At 51.0% G+C, this 19,735-nt stretch overlaps 1 protein-coding gene across 1 annotated transcript in view; it reads left to right on the top strand.

Moving 5' to 3' along the window:
* LOC146765964 (trifunctional purine biosynthetic protein adenosine-3-like) overlaps positions 1–19,084 on the top strand; it is a 30,390-nt gene extending 11,306 nt beyond the window's left edge. Inside the window, exons 9-15 of the mRNA XM_085592798.1 lie at positions 144–312; positions 3,634–3,865; positions 3,977–4,067; positions 4,748–4,882; positions 7,786–7,984; positions 8,789–10,998; positions 11,728–19,084. Coding sequence (XP_085448924.1) covers positions 144–312; positions 3,634–3,865; positions 3,977–4,067; positions 4,748–4,882; positions 7,786–7,984; positions 8,789–9,222 — 1,260 coding nt within the window. The 3' untranslated portion in view covers positions 9,223–10,998; positions 11,728–19,084. The remainder of the gene's footprint in view (positions 1–143; positions 313–3,633; positions 3,866–3,976; positions 4,068–4,747; positions 4,883–7,785; positions 7,985–8,788; positions 10,999–11,727) is intronic.
* The last annotated feature ends 651 nt before the right edge of the window (positions 19,085–19,735 follow it).

The raw sequence follows: 19,735 nt of genomic DNA on the forward strand, positions 1-19,735 counted from the left end.
ATTAAATTAAAACCCAGAGTTTCCAACTCTACTGGCTTGGCACATACAGATTGTATTCCATCAACTGAATTTTCCCTAAGGTGAATTTCAACAAGCAAGCAAAATAAAAATTAACTTACATCACTCTGAAAACTTTTCTACAGGTAATTCTCCCTCTGCTTAAAAATTATTTGTATGAAGTGATTCAAGCAACAATTGATGGCAGACTCTGCAGCTGCATGCCAGCCTGGCTGGAGAACAGAACTGCTGTGTGTGTGGTCATGGCCAGCCCAGGATACCCAGGAGACTCTGACAAGGGCATGGAGGTAACAGGTAACTCTGGGGGCTTGTTAATTATTTAATTACTCACAGGGCTCCAGAGTCTGGGCAAGGTGGGCATTGGGATATTCTGTATTTATGTAGGTATTCAATATTAACTTAGATATTAGAGATAGGTATTCAGTATTCATGTAGGTATTAGAATAGATTTTCTATATAGATACATTAGCTATAGATAGTCAATATTCATTTGGATATTTGATATTAAATATTCATATATATTATACATATGTATTCAATATTTATATGAATATTTGATAGAGGTATTCAATATTAATATAGATATTTGATATAAATGTTTGGTATTTGCATAGGTATCCAATATCTATGCATATGTTAGATACAGATACTCAATTATCATATGGATGTTTGACACTGATATTCAATCTTCATACAGCTATTAGAAATATATATTCAATATCCATATATATATTCAACATAGATATTCAGGATTCTACAGGTATATTCAATATTCATTTAGATGTCAATAGCATTTGGATATTGGATACAGATATTCAGGATTCATACAGGTATGCAATATCCACTTAGATATCAATATCCATTTGGATATTGAATAAAGATATTCAGGATTCATGCAGGTATTCAATATTCTTTTAGATGTCAGTACCATTTGGATTTTGGATATAGAAATTCAAGATTCATGCAGGTATTCAATATCCATTTGGATATTGGATATAGATATTCAGGAGTCATGCAGGTATTCAATATCCATTTGGATATTGGATATAGATATTCAGGAGTCATGCAGGTATTCAATATCCATTTGATATTGGATATTGATATTCAGGATTCATACAGATATTCAATATTCATTTAGATGTTAATACCATTTGGATGCTGGATATAGATATTGAGGGTTCATGCAGGTACTCAATATCCATTTCGATATTAGAATAGATATTCAGGATTCATGCAGGTACTCAATATCCATTTGGATGTTGGATATGGAAATTCAGGATTCCTGCAGGTACTCAATATCCATTTGATATTGGATCTAGAAATTCAGGATTCCTGCAGGTACTCAATATCCATTTGATATTGGATCTAGAAATTCGGGATTCCTGCAGGTACTCAATGTCCATTTTCTCTGTTCAGTACTCCTGGTTCAGGATCTCCTGAGATATTTGCAATGTTTACAAGCAGAGGGAACTCTTGCAGAACCATTTCCTGCCCTCTCAGCTCCTGCCCTGCCAGTCCCACCCTCTCCTGGTCTCAGCTCCTGGCCAGGGCTCCTGAATTTTGGCAGCAATTTTTGGCATTTTCTCTCTGGGAACCCTCCATGAACCAGGGACAAGGCTGTGCACTGGTGCTTTGTCCCTGGCAGGGTTTCTGACATCAAATAAATAGAATTCAATCCATTCTTTTATTATTCCTTTATTTATTATAATCTTCTAGTATTTATTTTATTAATTATAATGATATCATTATAATTATTATTATTTATTGAATTCTTATATTATTATTCCGTTATTATCTTCCACTTCTGAGTTTCATGGGGTTTATTAGTTTTTATTCTCTTTTTCACACTGAATCACATATTTTTGGATGATGCTTCCAGGGTGGGATTGTTGGGGTGTCCTGTGCAGGGTCAGGGGTGGGACTGGGTGATCCCTGTGTGTGCTTCCAGCTCAGGATATTCTGTGATTCTCTCCTTTTAATGGCTTGGCAAACGTTCTGTTCTGTAGTATTCCTTAAAACAGGATGCAAAGGGATTGGATTGCAGCAGGGCCAGGGGGGAGAATCCCCTGAGCCTGTAGCAAGGAGAAAACTGTGCTTGGTTCTCATTTCCCCAGGCGATGGCAGCAGTTCCTCCTCTTCTCTTCCCTCAAAATAGGAATCTAAAAAACCCCAAACCTTGAACAGTTTTGCTTCCCTGTGTCTGAGCAGCCACCTGTGAGTGTTTGTGGAGCACCAGCTCCAGGTGTTGTAGGGAATTGTGTGGAGGGGGCAGGATGGAATAGTTGGGGAGAGCAGAGGTAACATCAGCACTGAAGGTGGAATGTCAGGGAGAGGGGAGAATCCAGGCAGGAAATGGCTGTGGATTGTGATTTCCTGCAGGAAAACCCTGCACAAATCACCCACAGCTCCCAGAGAGAGCACAGCTTTCCTGGCACAGGGCAGGGATATGTGTGGTGGCTCCTGCATCCCATATTTCTGTCCCTATGGGATTTCTTGCTTTACTTTCGGGGCGTCCCAGATGTGGACATGTAGGAGAGGGCCCAGAGGAGGCTCCAGGATGAGCAGAGGGATGGAGCAGCTCTGCTGGCAGGAAAGGCTGGCACAGCTGGGATTGTTCACCTGCACAGGAGAAGCTTTGGGCTGAGCTCAGGGTGGCCTGGCAGGGCCTGGAGGAGCCCCAGGAAAGCTGGAGAGAGACAATTTCCAGGGATGGAGGGACAGGACACAGGGAATGGCTCCCACTGCCAGAGGGCAGGGCTGGATGGGAGATTGGGAATTGGGAATTGTTCCCTGGCAGGGTGGGCAGGGCTGGGATGGAATTCCCAGAGTAGCTGTGGCTGCCTCTGGATCCCTGGCAGTGCCCCAGGCCAGGCTGGACACTGGGGCTGGAGCAGCCTGGGGCAGTGGAAGGTGTCCCAGCCATGGCAGGGGTGGCACTGGACGGGCTGTGAGGTTCTTCCCAGTCCAAACCAGTCTGGAATTCCTTGATGCCTTAGTGCATGGCTCAGAAGGGGATTCCTGGGGTCTGTGCAGTGGGATGTCTTTCACTGGTGATGAAGGTTCTCAGAAAAAAGCAAAGGTGAAAATTTCTGTTGTTCCTTGACTGAATACAAGACTTCAATTTTCAGTGTTTGGTCCACAGAAGGGAAAGGATCTGGGGAAAGGTCTGGAAAATACATCCTGGAAGGAGCAGCTGAGGGAGCTGGGAGGTATCAGCTGGAGATGAGGAGGCTCAGGAAGGACCTCACTGCTCTGCACAGTCCCTGACAGGAGGGGCAGTGAGGGGGTCGGGCTCTGCTGCCGTGTCCCAAGGGAAAGGAGAAGAGGAAATGGCCTCAAATGGCACCAGGGGAGGCTCAGGTTGGAGATTGGGAAAGGGAATTTCCCTTCAGGAGGCGTGAGACCTTGGGATGAGCTCCCAGGGAGGTTTGGAGTCACTGTCTGTGGGAGTGCTCAGGAGGAGCCTGGGTGTAGCCCCTGGGGACAGGGTTTGGGTGATGCTGGTGGGGCTGGGGTGCAATTGGATGACCCTGAAGGGCTCTTCCCACCTTAATTCAGGACTGTCAGCAGAGAATGCAATTCAGAAGCCTCAGAGGATCCCCTTTGTTTTTGCAGGGCTTCTGCAAGCCAAGGAGCTGGGGCTGCAGGTGTTCCACGGGGCCACAGCGCTGAAGGATGGCCGGGTGGTGACAAGTGGTGGCAGAGTCCTGTCCATCACTGCTGTCAGGCAGGACCTGATGGAAGCTCTGGGAGAAGCCAACAGAGGCGTGGCCACCATCCACTTCCAGGGGGCCACCTTCAGGAGGGACATCGGGCACCGGGGCCTGCGGCTGCTCCGCCAGCCCCTGTACGTGAGCGCAGCCCAGATGTTCCTCCCTGCCCCTCACATCTGGGCCACCTCTGCTGGGCACTGCAGAAGGGTCCCTGCTGCTGCCAGCTCGTCCTTGCCTCCCCACAGGGCCCTGGTGTACAAGGACAGACACGTGGGAGCTGGAAGCAGGGAGGTTTTGAGTCGTCTGCCACAAACATCTTCTGTGAGAGGCTCCAGGGCAGATAGGACTGGGAAGAATGTGGGAATTCCCTCAGTATACTGGTTTTTTTATCCCTAGAGGTTGGGCAATGCACTTGTGACATTGAAACTGAGCTTAGGGAAATTGGGCTGGCATCAGCACAAAGAAAGAAAATTGATTTTTTTCTTGCCACTCCTCTCATGATTAATTACCAAATGCCTGCCTTGCCATGGAGGCGATTGTGCTTCTTAGAGGTGCAGAATGGAGAGGAATATAATGGAAATAAGTGAATAAATAAAATAATAGTAATTAAAACCCTGGGGAAAAGGAGGCTCAGGGAGGACCTTGTGGCTCTCACAGCTCCTGCCAGGAGGGGACAGCCGGGGGGTCGGGCTCTGCTCCAGGAACAGGGAGAGGAGGAGAGGGAGCCGGCCTCAGGCTGGGCCAGGGCAGGCTCAGCTGGAACAGCAGCAGCAATTTCCCCATGGAAAGGGGGCTCAGGCCCTGGCAGGGGCTGCCCAGGGAGCTTTGCAGTGCCCATCCCTGCAGGTGTCCCCTGGAGGTGGCACTGAGTGCTCTGGGCTGGGGACAAGGTGGGCATGGGGCCCAGCTGGGACTCCCTGGGCTGGGAGGGCTTTGCCAGCCCCAGGGATTTGGGGATAATTTGCAGTTCTTTTCTTGGAGAGAGTTTTGGGGGTTTTTATCTCCCATAAATGCAGTCCATGCCGTGTTTGTACCTGGCAGGGGGGTGCTCAGAAGGAGGAGGCTTTGCTGCTTTCTTTGACCTGAGGGCATCTGGTTATGATGATCCCATCCTGGTGTCCCAGACCAAGGGCCTTGGCCCCAAACTGCAGGTTTGTAACTGGCAGCTCCTCTGCAGCAAAGCTGATGTCACCTGCTGCTGATTTTTATGATTTTTAAATTATTATTATTGATTTCTAAAATAATTTTTATCTCTAGGAATAGAGGACTTCTTCTCTCTTTGGGGGTATAGGGTCTTATCATTTTCCCCTCTTTCTCTTTTTAAGCTTCCTCTAGATTACAACGGCTTTATTTTCTGTTAACTTTGGTATGGAAGCTTTTGTTTGATATCAGTTTGATCACTTTCATCTCTCTATACTTTCATCTGTTATAGGGAAAAAGAGTTTTTCCCTATAGTTTTACAAGAGTTTTTCTTAAGCCTTAAGATTAAGACATTTCCTCATCCTCCCTATTTGGTATTTGACTTTTTCTTTACTGACTTCGATGCCTTTATGTTGTTTCTTTACATGTTTGTATCTTGTTGTATCTTGGACTGAGATGTTTATTAGTTTTTTATTTATGTTACAGTTTTACAAGTTGTGAGTTTTACAATGCAAGGTAAAAAATGGAGTCGTATCTCTCTTTCTATAAGGTTTTTTAAGGATAAAGTGTCTAATTAAGAAATTACACTTAAGTTATTTTTACTTTTAACTTTGTAACTAACTAGTGACTCATAATGTGGATTTTTTTATCTAATTGCACAATACTGCTTAAACCTATGAAGAAGGTGAAGAAGAAGGTAAAGAAGAAGGAGTAGCTTCTGCTTAAAAACTTTTATGTTGTTTTATATCTATTACTATATGCTAAAACTTCAAACTGTAGGTTTTTTACCATGTGATATTACACAATTCTATTTAAACGATGCACCCATCATTTCAGTTTTATCATTTAATTTTGGAAGCTTTCTCCACAGTTTCAGGTCAAATGCAGTGTTCTCTTGGGGGCCAGTGTTTGGTGGCACAGAAAGTCTGAAATTCTCAGCAGCCAGGGTTCCAACAAGCTGCCAGGGCTGTTGCAGTGTTCCAGTCCCACCACCTGCACCCTGCTGAGTTCTACAAACACTCCTGAGCCCACCACAGGGGCACCTGCACTTGGAAAATGGTGATTTGTGCAAGGCCTGGGCATACTTCACTGGGCATGTGGATATTTTGTGGTGAAATGATAGCAGCCCAAAATGTAGCTGCAAACCTGAGGCACTAAAGCCCAGAATTTCTGCTCTAAATTAGAGGTTCCATTGGCTTTGAGGAGGATCTGTGTGGAGGAGCACAGGGAGTTGTTGAAATGAGAACTGGCAGGCTCAGCCTAATACATTGTGTGTGGAGAGGGAGAACAGGTACCTCTGCCAGGGCACTGGGGAAAGGAAGGATGGAAAAAATAAACATTAAAGAAGCTGAGAAATAAAGAATTTTAATTAGCCAAGAGCACACAGGATAAGCTGAGTTAGGAATATATTTATGTAGAGAATTGGGACAAATTGAACCAGGGGTATATTTATGTATTGAATCAGGATAAGTTGACCTGGAGATTTATTTATCTATTAAATCAGAAGGTTTTCAACCATCAGGAGATCTGAAGCTCCTTTCACTGTCAAGCACAGCCATGTCCCTTGTTTCAAATGATTTCTGCCTTTAATGCCAGGACAACGAACAGCAGGAGATTGAGCAGAGTCATCCCAAAGGTTTTTGGCAGTCTCACACCCTCAGGCACCTCTGAGCATGAAAAAGTGATTGCTGCAGGCTCTTGTGGGTCTTTGTTCCAACTGCTTGGCACAGAGACATCCCCAGCTGTGTTCCCAAGGTTCTTCCTTGGCCAAGGAAAGGTTGGCTGCTGCCTGCCAGGATTGCTGCTGGAGCAGTGGGAGGGAGGTGTTGTCATGCACAAAGGCCGTGGGGTGCCTGTTTCCATAGCACTCCTAAATCCAGCAGCCAGGGAAATCAATCAGGAATCCAAGCCCAGCCTTTGTTTGGGTGCTGCTCCCTCACCATTTGGAATCCAGTGGTGTTTATCCAGGTTTTCCCCTCGCCCATCCCTCTGTCTTGGGCTTTTCTGCACAGCTGGAGCTGTGTCAGTGAAAGTTTATCCACTGATGATAAAGGCCTTTTACACCCTAAATAATTCTCTGATTTTATAATTCCGTGATCCCTGTGTCACCTTTGTCCATGGCAGCCCTGTGAGCTGAGCAGGACACTCCAGGGTACCCCTGAGAGCTGGAAATGTCAGAACTTCATGGGAGCCACAACACCTGAGCCAGGTTTTATTACTTGTGAAATGCAAACACCCTGAGGACTTCTAAAAACAGACAGGAAGTTCCCTGAGGGAACTGTCTGTGCTTGACCAAAGACCTGCCAGGGCCTGGAGGGGCTCCAGGAGAGCTGCAGAGGGACTGGGGACAAGGATGGAGGGACAGGAGCCAGGGAATGGCTCCCACTGCCAGAGGGCAGGGCTGGGTGGGAGATTGGGAATTGGGAATTGTTCCCTGGCAGGGTGGGCAGGGCTGGGATGGAATTCCCAGATTCCCCTGGATCCCTGGCAGTGCCCAAGGCCAGGTTGGACACTGGGGCTGGAGCAGCCTGGGACAGTGGGAGGTGTCCCTGCTGTGGCAGGGGATGGGATGGGATGAGCTTTAAGGTCCCTCCCAACCCAAATCATTCCATGATTCTGTGATAATATTTCAGAAAGCAAACAAACAAACAAAAAAAAAATCTCAAAATGACAATTTCTAGGTAGCTATGGCTGAAATTCGAACTAATATTGAAAGAAACAGCAAAATAGATTTTTCTTTTTCTGTCTGCAAGAAAACTAGCTGTTTTCTCTTGATTTCTAGCAGGTAATGCACCAGGTTCTATCTTCCATGTGTGTCCTGCAGTGATTTCTTTCAGAGAAAAGAAGGTTTCTGCTGTTTTCACTGATGAATAATTGAGTTTTGCCTGTTTCTCATTCCCACCATGTCTTGCAGGTTGCCCAGGTCTGTAAAAGACACGACACCATCGGGCAGGACCTGGTGGCTCTGTGTGTCAACGACCTCCTGGCCCAGGGGGCTGAGCCCCTCTTCTTCCTCAGCCATTTGGCCTGTGCCAAACTCAATGCTGAGGTGATGGAGACAATCAAAGAAGGAATAGCTGAGGCTTGCAGGAGTGCAGGCTGTGCTTTCCTGGGTATGGACCCTCCTCTCCTCTGAGATGTGAAGGGGCTGAGGTTGAATTTATCACCAGAGAAATGGACTTGGCAGGAGGCAGAGGCAGAATGTGGCCCTGGAATTGTTGGTTTCTGTTTGGTGGGAAAAAAACAGTTGAGAATTTGTGCTTCAGTTCTTCCTGCTCTGTAAAATGGGTCAGCACAGAAAGATGGGGTTTAGTGCTTGTGCACGTGGATCCTTGTTCTTCCTTCTTTATCCCTGAACAAAGGAGAACAGAACTGGAAGCCTCACATTCCTCAATATTAATATTTCCAAGCCCTCTCCCATACTCAGGGAGGTGCCATGTGAGTACCAGAAACAATAATGACAAAACCACTTCTTTCATGAAGCTTTGTTTTGTTGGAGTCTTGAGGTGAAGTAAGAAACCAAGAAGAATTTAATAAGATATCTGAATCTTCTTGGGCTGTGTGTCCCTGGATGTGCTGCTGACTTTAGGAGATGCCATAAATTTAAAATGGTGTTACAAGAATGGCTTTGAGCTTAGGGAGGGCTGGCTGGGTGGGAGATTGGCAATTGGGAATTGTTCCCTGGCAGGGTGAGCAGGGCTGGGATGGAATTCCCAGATTCCCCTGGATCCCTGGCAGTGCCCAAGGCCAGGTTGGACACTGGGGCTGGAGCAGCCTGGCACAGTGGGAGGTGTCCCTGCCATGGCTGGGGTGGCACTGGATGGGTTTAGGCTCCCTCCCAACCCAAACCATTCTGGGATTCTGGGAGTCCAAAACGAGCAGAAGCAGGAGGTGCTGACTGCTCTCTCCCCTTGCAGGTGCGGAGGTGACAGAAGTGGCAGCTCCGTGTCCCCCGGGCCACTGTGACCTGGCCGGGTTCGCGGTGGGCGCGGTGGAGCGGGGCCAGAGGCTGCCGGGGCTGCAGAGAGCCGAGGAGGGGGACGCACTCCTGGGGCTGGGCTCTGCCGCCATCCATGGCCACGCCTTCGGCGTGGTGCGGAGGATCCTGCTGACATCCTCCCTGCACTGCTCCTCACCTGCCCCGGGCAGCTGCGGGGACACCACGCTGGGTGGGCACTGCTGCTTCCCCGGGCTGTGCAGGGCCAGGGCTGCTCCCATCCGGCCGGGCTCCTCAGCCTTTGGGGTCCGCTGCTCTCCTGCAGCACCCCTGCCTCCTTCCCCAGGCCTGCTGCAAGGACTGGGAGAGAACCTGCTCAGGGAAGCATTCCCAAAAACACCCCACGGCCTGTGAAACAAATTCATTGATTTCAGCCTGGGGAATGGGAGGCTCCGGGATTGCTCAGAGCCCTTCCAATTCCTAAAGGGGCTCCGGGAGAGCTGGAGAGGGACTTGGGGCAAGGGATGGAGGGACACGACAAGGGGGAAGAGAGGGGACATTTAGGCTGGATATGGGGTTGGAATTGTTCCCTGGCAGGGTGGGCAGGCCCTGGCACAGGGTGCCCAGAACAGTTGGGGCTGCCCTGGATCCCTGGCAGTGCCCAAGGCCAGGTTGGACACTGGGGCTGGAGCAGCCTGGCACAGTGAAAGGCGTCCCTGCCATGGCAGGGGTGGCACTGGGTGGGCTTTGAGCTCCCTTTCAATTCAAACCAGTCTGTGGTATTTTGATTCTCAACCTCTCCTGAGGTTTTAAAACAGGACTGAGCTGAGGCTGTTGTTTGCAGGAGATGTTCTGCTGACCCAAGGGAAGATGTTCAGCCCAGCTCTGCTGCCCGTCCTTCGCTCGGGGCACGTGAAGGGCTTTGCCCCCACGGCTGAGGGGCTCCTGGGGGGCATCTCCAGACTCCTGCCCGAGCACCTCAGCGCTGTCCTGGGTGAGTACCTGAGGTGCTCCTGTGAGACAGAACTCGGGCCCAGCACGGCCTTGACCTCCCAGCTGCAGCTGGAATCCTCAGAAACGTCCCTGCAGAGGGGAACAGCCCCAGGTGGGTGCTTCCCAAAACCATTCCTATTCCAACTCACGAGCCCCATTGTTTGTTGAAGGGAAATTCCAGAGAAGATTAAGGGCAGCACATCTCTAGGACAAAATGTGTTGGAGAAGATCTTGTGTTCTTCAGGACACCTCTCCAAACAAAACATTTTGACAAAATACTGAGGTTTGGTAGGGCAATAAATTTGCATTATTTTCTCCACACACACACACACATACACATTTAATGCACTTTTTGGTAGCCTCCCCATCACATCTGACATCTATGAGTAAGGCAGGACTTTTTCTGATGAAGCCAAAACTGGGAAAAGAATTTAGACGTTTGAAATACTAAAGAAAACCATGTTCATGTGAGTATAAAAATACAGTGGGGAGGGGGAAAGAAAGGTGTCTTGGGTGTGTTGGGATTGTATTTCTCTAGAATGAAGTTGGAAAGAAAGAAATTTCCAAGGCCAGGTTGGACACTGGGGCTTGGAGCACCCTGGGATAGTGGAAGGTGTCCCTGCCCATGGCAGAGGATGGATTGAGATGGGTTTTAAGGTCCCCTCAGCTGGAACAGCAGCAGCAATTTCCCCATGGAAAGGGTGCTCAGGCCCTGGCAGGGGCTGCCCAGGGAGCTTTGGAGTGCCCATCCCTGCAGGTGTCCCCTGGAGGTGGCACTGAGTGCTCTGGGCTGGGGACAAGGTGGGCATGGGGCCCAGCTGGGACTCCATGGGCTGGGAGGGCTTTGCCAGCCCCAGGGATTTGGGATTGTGTGGCAGCAAGAATTGCTCTCTACCAGCTCTTCTGACACATCACTGTCATTGCAGACAGTAAATAATAAATAATAACAAACATTTGTGGTGCCCACACACCCATTTCAATCTTTCCCAGATGCTCTCAGCTGGAAGATCCCTGAAATCTTTGGCTGGCTCTACAAGGAGGGGAACCTCTCTGCAGAGGAGATGGCTCAGACCTTTCCCTGTGGGATCGGGGCTGTCTTGGTCGTGCAGAAGGAGCTGGCCCAGCACGTTCTCCAGGACATCCAGAGGCAGCAGGAGGCCTGGCTGATTGGGAAGGTGGTTGCCCCTTGTCACACAGGTGAGCAGTCCCTTGTGGGACTGAAGAGACTCCCTGTTCCGAAGTCTGTGTAGTTCACACCACTTTCCTGTTGTTTCACTAAGCTGGAGACTGCTGGACACCTCCACATTTACATTTCAGTATTAAATAAATGAGAAATGAGTTCTTGTTTCAGAGTGGCAGCACCTGGATAACCTCTTCCCCTCCCTGAGGCTTCAGGGAATCCCTGTGCTGATTGTTCCAAAAATCAGGGCATATTTTTCCACACTCATGATGATCAGCTCCCCTACTGTCCAGCCACTCCCAGCTCACACAGACCTGAGTAAAGGTTGAGGAGAGGCCACAGGTTTGTACAGTCATGTGTGGTGATGGTCAGTCTGAATCCTGGTGTGTCACTGATTGACAACCAGCAGGACATGAACCAAAATCCCTCTGGAAACCCAAGAATTTGGACAGCCAAAATGTCACCTCAGCTCATTTTTAGTGTCCTTTTGCAACATGGGAGGTATAAAAGATGGGACTAATCCTTGCAAAGGCCATGCCTGGGCCTTTGTGAACAACTCTGTGAGCAGGTAACACCAGAGACTAGCACGGCTCCTGAGACCTGGGATCCCTCTGGAGCTCTATCTGTGCCAGCATAAATTCATTGCAGGCACAATTTCCTGTCGTTAAAACATTATTAATAAACTACACCAAGTAAGTTTAGAAGGAAAGGTAAAATCTAACCATTTTCTCATGTGTTTGGAGCAGGTTCTCACATTGAAGTGGAGAATCTTGCAGAGGCCCTGCAGCTGAGCAGCCCCCAGCAGCTGCTGGACGCCAGCACTGCCAAGATCCAGCCCCAGCCCAGGAAGAGAAAGGTGAAGGTGGCTGTTCTGGTCTCTGGAGCAGGTGAGTTGTCACTTGTCCTGGCACAGAGAATGTCCTCACACAGGAGAGGCTGATTCAGGTGTGTCCACCTGGCCTTTCTTCCAGTGGACTCTCCAGACCCCTCAAAGTCCAGGGTTTCACTTTGCAAGTCAAGGAGTTGTGTTGCACTGCTTAAAAACTGAGCTTTATCAGCGCCCCCACCCTCAGTCCTGTTTGTGGACCAGCAGATCTTTGTCCATGCAGCAGCTGAGAGCCCCTCCCAGGGCTGTGGTGTAGCAGAGTGGGGTTTGGCTGGTGGGTGCTGCTGCCTGTAATCCCCATTAAGCATCTCCAGGAAAAGCTGCTTGGGGAGGCATTCAGGCAAGGCAGTCAAGCCACCTGTAAAAAGCACGTTCACTCTGCTGTGAAAATGTAAAAGTTCAATAAAGGACAATGGGAGACAAGGATCACAGAGCAAAGGTTATTACTCGGGCAAGAGCACCCCATTATCTTCGGGGACACCCCTTAAATACCTTTTCATTACATCAGCCCTTTGCATATTCATAGACCCTTATGCACAGTAAACTTCTCCCCAAAGTTTATATGTTCCAAGAATTGTTTATTTTATCTTCTTGGAGGCACTTTTTTAGAGCATGTTTACTCTTTGATTGTGCTTTTAGTCCTTTTTTACATCCCCCCCAGTTCTGGGCCCTGGCCCACTCTGCCTTCAGAGGGTGAGTGCTGATGGCTGGCACATCTGTCCAGGTGTGCTCATCCTGTGTCCTTTGGGTGTTATCCCATCCCAGCAGGCATTTTAACACAGGCACACTGATAGCAGCTATTGCACTGAGCTTCATTACCAAGAGAAATAAAAACCATCTCTTTATAACAAAGTTGCTTTAACACCGCACATATGGAATACACTTTAATATCTGTGAAAAGCCAAAATTATAATGTGTATCTATAACATACCACAGCCAGCTCAGCCAAGAGGGGCAAAAGGGCCTTTTGCAGGGTCAGTTCCAGCGAGGTTTATTTCAGCAGGCTGAAGGGAAACCAGGGACAAAAGATGAGCCCATGTGCTGTGCACAAGGTTTAAGCAGGGGATGGCACAAGGGGCAGGGCAAAGGGCCTCGCCCTACAGGGAAGATGGGGCCACCCACCAGGGATACCACAGCCAGTGAGGGAACAGGGAAAGGAGAAACCAGGAGAATTTGGGACGTACGGGGAAGGGAACTGGGATGGATCCTGGTGTTGTACAAGACTCCATGAGGAAGTACTTTCCAGCTAGGGTGAACTCTACTGAAGTCTCTCCAAGGCAGGGCTCTGGGATTTCCCTGAGGGGAAAGGACTCGGAGGACTCCCCAGCGTGGGTGCTGAGGTGTCCCCCACCCTCTGCTCTCTCCCCGCCGGAGGCACGGCCCTGCCGGCGCTCATCGGCTCCGCCCGGGAGCCGGGCAGCTGTGCCCAGCTGGTGCTGGTCATCTCCAACAGACCCGGCGTGCAGGAGCTGCGGAGCGCCGCCCGCGCCGGGATCCCCACCAGGGTGAGTGCCGGGAGCGACCGCTCACTCGGAAAGTGTTCAAGGCTTTGTTAAACCTCAACAAAAATTACAGCACAAGGACTAAATAAGGGGAAATTGTAGCGCTGGGAGCTGCCCTCGTGGGTACCCGGGTACCGCCTCGTGGGTGGCTGGCTCATCTTCAAGATGGGTGCTCAGTCTTTTATACCCCTGGGGGTTGCATCAGCCACCCCGAGCCCTTCCCAAAGTCTGTCAGTCAGCTCTTCTTTGCTGTATTTCGGTGGATTGCTTTCTTGTAACTTGATTGGAGGTCAGGTGTTGTCATACCCTCCCCCAGCAACAAGCTTTTCCATTCCCAGCTGCCCCATGGAAGGGGTGTATGTACATGGCTTCTTTCTACCTGTCCTAAACAACCCAGGTGGGAACAATGCAGAGGGGGAGAAAAGGGGACTCTGGGGACAACAGAGGACATTTAAATAATAATAACTATACATCAACAAAGCCTCTCTTAATATACACACAGTATTCATCCCTTAATTGGGAGAGCTAATCATCTCATTATCCATCTGTAACAGTAAGGACACATCCCCTTCTCCTTTCTGTTCCCAGCTGCTGAGCCTGTGGCTGCGCAGGAAATGCTTCCTGAGCGTTGAGGTTTCACTTCAAAGTAAAACTTTCCCCCTGGATGCAGCACAGAGCTGGGAGTCCTCACTGGGCTCTGGCAGCTTTTCCCAGCTTGGCAATGAGTGCTGCATGCCAGGGAAGGGATTTCAATGGATGATTTGGGTCTGAGACTACAGCCCATGAGCCTCAAGCTTAAGCTGAAATCAGCCCAACTTCAGGTTCTGCAAAGCACAGGAATGTGTTGTCTCCTGGGTTTATCCCTCCTTGGAATCACAGAATCCAAAAATGCTTTGGGTTGGGAGGGACCTCAAATCCCACCCAGTGCCACCCCTGCCATGGCAGGGACACCTCCCACTGTGCCAGGCTGCTCCAGCCCCAGTGTCCAACCTGGCCTTGGGCACTGCCAGGGGTCCAGGGGAATCTGGGAATTCCATCCCAGCCCTGCCCACCCTGCCAGGGGACAATTCCCAATTCCCAATATTCCATCAAATCCTAATTTGAAGCCATTCCCTGGCTCCTGTCCCTCCATCCTTGTCCCCAGTCCCTCTGCAGCTCTCCTGGAGCCCCTTCAGGCCCTGGCAGGGCTCTGAGCTCTCCCTGGAACCTTCTTCAGGATGAAAACCTGTGTCTCACATTGTGCCCAGTCCCATACAAGTTTTCTCCTGCCTGTGGGCCACAAAGCAGCTCTTTGGGACAGGAATTTGTTCGGTTAGTTCCATAAAAACCCCTGGCAAGGACCATCAGCATTGTCTGAGAACATTCCATGACGGCATGTCAAAGGCAGGAACTCCCCCTTCTGACATCAAGTGGGTTTGAGCAGTTCTTACAGCTGTGCACAGGTGGAAATAAACTCTGCTAGAGGCTGTCCCTGCATGGAAAGGGTTCTGAAGCAGTTTCTTCAGCTCTTGGGTTGGATTCACATGATATTTTTCAAAATAAAAAAGTTATATCAAAATTCACTCACATTTTCACAGGTAAGGGCACAAAGTTTTGTGAGCCCCTTGTTTGCAGGTCCTCAGGAGAGTCAGGAATCAGCACTCACCTGGGGGGCTGAAAATGGGAGGTGGGGCAAGAATAAAGGACCTCCTCCTCCCCTTACCCAGAAGGCCTGGCCAACTGACTCCACTGCCTCCCTGGGCCACTCATTCCATGCCTGACCACTCTTAAAAGGGAAAAATTGTTTCTAATCTTCAATCCGAACCTCCCCTCGTGCAATTTAGGGCCAGTTCCTCTCAGCCTTTCACTTGGGACATGGCAGAAAGACTGACCCCACTTCACTGCACCCTCCTTTCAAATCATGGAGCATCCTGGAATTAATCTGGTTTGTTCCTCACTTGTTGCCCATTCCCACCTTTTGTTGTGTCTCACTGCTCCAGGTGATTGATCACAAATTGTACGGGAGTCGCTCGGAATTTGACAGCACCATTGACCGAGTCCTGGAGGAATTCTCTGTGGAGCTCATCTGTCGGTCAGGGTTCTTGAGAGTTCTGTCCAGCCCTTTTCTCTGAAAATGGAAAGGTAAGAAATTAAATGGAAAACAGAAACTAAAGCAGGGCTGGTTGGTCTCACCAGGATTCCACTGCCAGAGCTCCTTGTCCTTTGATTAAATCCCTCAGCCCTGCTGGCACTGCTGACATTCCGGGAAGGAAACCCTGTGCTTCCCTCTGGCAGTGGGGCTGTGGGAATTCTGGTGTGGGAATTCTCAATATGGGATTCTGCTTCCATTCCCTCTGGCAGTGAGGCTGTGGGAATTCTGAATATGGGATTCTGCTTTCCTTCCCTCTTTCAGTGGGGCTGTGGGCATTCTGGTGTGGGAATTCTCAATATGGGATTCTGCTTCCCTTTCCTCTGGCAGTGGGGCTGTGGGAATCCTGGTCTGGGAATTCTGCATGTGGGATTCTGCTTCCCTCTGGCAGTGAGGCTATGTTGGGATTCTGCTTCCAATCCCCCTGGCAGTGGGATTGTATTGGGATTCTGGCTGAGGATTGCCAAGGAACCCCTTGTGCTGCCTCAGCAGTGAGAGAGGGGCAAAGCGGGGCCGTGGGGTGGCTCTGTGCCTTCCCCAGGGAAGGACTTCAATCCCATCCTTTGCCAGGGAGCTGTGCTGGGGAGTCCTGCTGAACTCTGAGCCCCTGCAATTCCCACTCAGAGAAAAATGGGAGAAAGATGGATTTATCCATTCCCAGGAGGGAGTTCTCCCTCCCGTGGTGCCCTGCACACCCTGACACAGCTCCGTGGGTGCCCCAAGTGAGTGAGGGGTGAGCAGTATCAGCTCCTGAGGCCTCGCTCAGGAGTTACTCACTCACTGACAGCTTGGACAGGCTCCTTTGGGAATGTTGCTGCATCCATGCTTCTGAAAGAGCAGAATTCCCCCAGAGCAGAGCAGTGCTGCTCAGGGCTTGGACTGATGAACACATCTCATTTTATTTTTAAGAAAATTCTGTTAAAATTATCTTCTTTTTTTCCTTTTTTTTTTTTTTTTTTTCTCTTCTCACATTGATGTCCAGGGAAAATTTTGAATGCTTCTCCATCACTTTTTCCACTCATCAAGGATGGAAATGCCCAGCAAGAGCCCCTGGAAAGTGGATTCAAAGTCACAGGCTGCACTGTGCATTTCGTCCTGGTGAGTAGCCTCAGAACTGGGAAAATTAGGAAAATTAGGAAGTTAGCAATTTGCTTTTTTCCTTTTCTTTTTGGGGGCAGAAACAGGCAGAGGTAACAGCTGTGGGAAGGGGTGGCATTGTTACCGGTAAAGACCAGGCACAGCTGGGGTTGCTTGAAGCCTTGTCTTCTCCCCTTGCATTTTGGGGTGGGTTCTTCCCATTTCTCCTGCTGGCAGGAGGAGACGAAACCTTTTCTTCCCGCATGCCCACACCGCAGCCCTTGCCCCGCTCTGTGCCCGCAGGAGGAGCCGGGCGCCGGCGCCGCGATCCGCCGGGAGCCGCTGCCGGCGGCACCGGGCCACCCGGAGGCAGCGCTGGGCGAGTGGCTGCAGGAGGCCGAGCTCAGGGCGTTCCCCCTGGCCCTGCAGCTGGTGGCCAGCGGGGCCGCCTGGCTGGGAGCCCACGGAAGGACGTACTGGAGGAGGCGGGAGAGCCGCGGGATGAGCCCGGAGCGGGGGCACGGAGCGGCCTCGCCCGAGGAGCTGCTGGAACGCGAGGGGATCTGGGCGGGTCCCTGAGGGGCTGTGGGGGACCCTGAGGGGATCAGGGCAGTCCCTGAGGGGCTCTGGGCGGGTCCCTGAGGGGATGTCGGGGATCCTGAGGGGCTCTGGGAGACCCTGAGGGGATCAGGGCAGTCCCTGAGGGGATCTGGGCGGGTCCCTGAGGGGATGTGGGGGACCCTGAGGGAATGTGGGGGAACCTGAGGGGATGTGGGGGATCCTGAGGGGATGTGGGGGAACCTGAGGGGCTCTGGGAAGTCCCTGAGGGGATCTGGGTCAGTCCCTGAGGGGATCTGGGCAGTCCTTGAGGGGCTCTGGGCAGTCCCTGAGGGGATCTGGGTCAGACCTTAAGGGACTCTGGGCTGAACCTTGTGGGACTCTGTGCAGATCCCTGAGAGGATCTGGGCTGGACTGCGGAGTTGCGTTATTTGTATGTTTTATTATCCCTATATTATGTATCAGTTTGTTCCTTTGTACCCCCATGTACAACTTGGTTTGTCCCCAGTTTTCCTGCCTTGTCCTCCCTTCCCGCCTCTCCAGTGGCTGTCCATCACCCCGGAAGAGGCGCGGTCCTTCCCTCTACCCCCCCCGGGTGCCTTGTCTATCACTCGGTGCCCCTTCCCATCCATCCAGAAGCTTCTACTCAGGGCACCGGGTGATTGGGCGAAGACCTGGGGCTCCCCCCGTATCCTTCTCCCACTGGTCCACAGGTGCATTACCCCGTCCAGGAACCACTCCCTACCTCCATCCCTATTGGTTACCGGTTTTCCCCTCCCTTACAGTTTATAAGCCGGTGCGAGCACCTTGTGCTTGTTCCTGTTGGCCGGCACCATTCTAGGATATTCGGCCCCGTTGGGCTGCAATAAACTCGGACTTAGCCCCAGCAGGATCCGCTCTTCATTCACCACCGCGAGGCTTGCTAGCGCTGCCCAGAACCCACAAAGGCACTCTCCAAACCCCAACTGGGAGCGGCGGAGGGTGCCTCAATCGCCCACTCTCGCCCCAGGAAGGGAGCTAGCCGGGGCTGAGACAAAGGGAGCCGGGGCGGGAGCGCGGCAGCTGGCGCCCAACATGGGGCCCCGTTTTTGTGGCGTTGGACCCCTCGTTTGAGGATCTTAGGGTCGTGCGGACCCGAAGAATCGTCCTCCCTGGCCGTCAGCTACCCTGGCAGGCAGCAGACCCACGTTCTAGTGGGTGGCACTGTCAGGGACAGGATCGGCAGCTCCGGAAGGCACCGCCGGAGTCGGTCCTCTCGCGGAGGAATCCTACGATTGGATTTTTTTCTTTTCCGCCCTTCCCTCTCGGACCCCCTTGGTTTGTGAGTATAGGGGCCCCTGGGGCTTTCCCGGTCCTTTTTTAGTTAGTTCCTTTCCCCTAGGGTTTAGGGAAAGGATTCCTTTTTGGTGGGTTTCTTTTTCCCTGGGGTTCGGGGAAAAAGTCCCTGTTTTTCGTGCTTCCCTTCCTGGGCGGGAAGCTTAAGGACTGCGGCAAAGCCAGAAGTGTGGTCTTTTGTTTTTCGTTCGTGTTTTCCCAATCGTAGGCGCTGTGGCACGATTTAACATCTAACAGCATGGGTGCAAGGCTGTCCGTGCCGCAGAAGAGCATTTATTCCCAAGTTGTGGGTATCCTTTTAGTGGGGGGAATTAAGGTTAAAAAATCTGAAGTTAAGAGGTTCGTTCAGTGGTTATCGCAGACTTTCCCTGATATTTCGGCAGCTAAATTATACCAAGCCCCTTTTTGGGAACAGGTAGCGGGGGAGATCCTGCGACAGTCGGATCTCTCTCTCTCCATATTCACCCATTTGGCTCTCCAAATTTGCGATATTATTAAAAATCGCTACGAAAGTCTGCCACAGCCAGCCGCAAACAAACCGATCCCCAGTTCGGCTGTTAGCTCTGAAAATCCTACTCCGCTTTCCTCTCCCTCTTCCCCAAAGTCGGGTATTATCAGACAGGCATCCCGGCATTGCCCACAGGCAGATTCTGGCCCCTCTGAGAATACCCTAGACTCCCCGCAAAGCGGTGCAGGCACTGTCTCTGCTTCTACCCCTTCCCCTTCTTCCCCGCGCTGTACAGCCCCGTCCCGTAAAGACTCTGTTCGGTTTCAGTTATTCCAGACCCCCAAAGATCCCTCATTCCCTACCCACCATCCCCACACCCCCCAAAATGGCTCCCCTTCTCCCCCCTTCCCCAGGACACAAGATGGCGGTGACCGCGTGGGTTTTCCTGCCACTCGTGCTTCTTCTTCCCATGATCTGTCCTCCCCCCTCCCATAACCCCTTCCGGCAGACCAACCCTTTCTGCTCCCCGGATTTCTCCGCCCACCTCCCTCCTCCACCCCCCGCCGACTCCTCCTGTCTTGAATTATTCAACACCCCACCCCTCAGCTCCACCCCCGGGGGGGGGAGTCCCCACCATACCACTCCCCCTGCTCCAAACCACGCCTCGTCCCCTGGTTCCCACAACCCTACTTCCAGTTCCCACGCTTTCGGTTCCGGGGGGGGGGAGCGTGGGAACCCCGATCCACCCCAATCCCTACCTGCCTTCTCGGCCGCACCTGTCACCTATACCCCGCGGCGGGGGGGTAGGCCCCTTGCACAG

The sequence above is a fragment of the Lonchura striata genome, chromosome 15, assembly GCF_050655825.1.
Source record: "Lonchura striata isolate lonStrDom1 chromosome 15, ASM5065582v1, whole genome shotgun sequence".
In the NCBI taxonomy this organism is placed as follows: domain Eukaryota; kingdom Metazoa; phylum Chordata; class Aves; order Passeriformes; family Estrildidae; genus Lonchura; species Lonchura striata.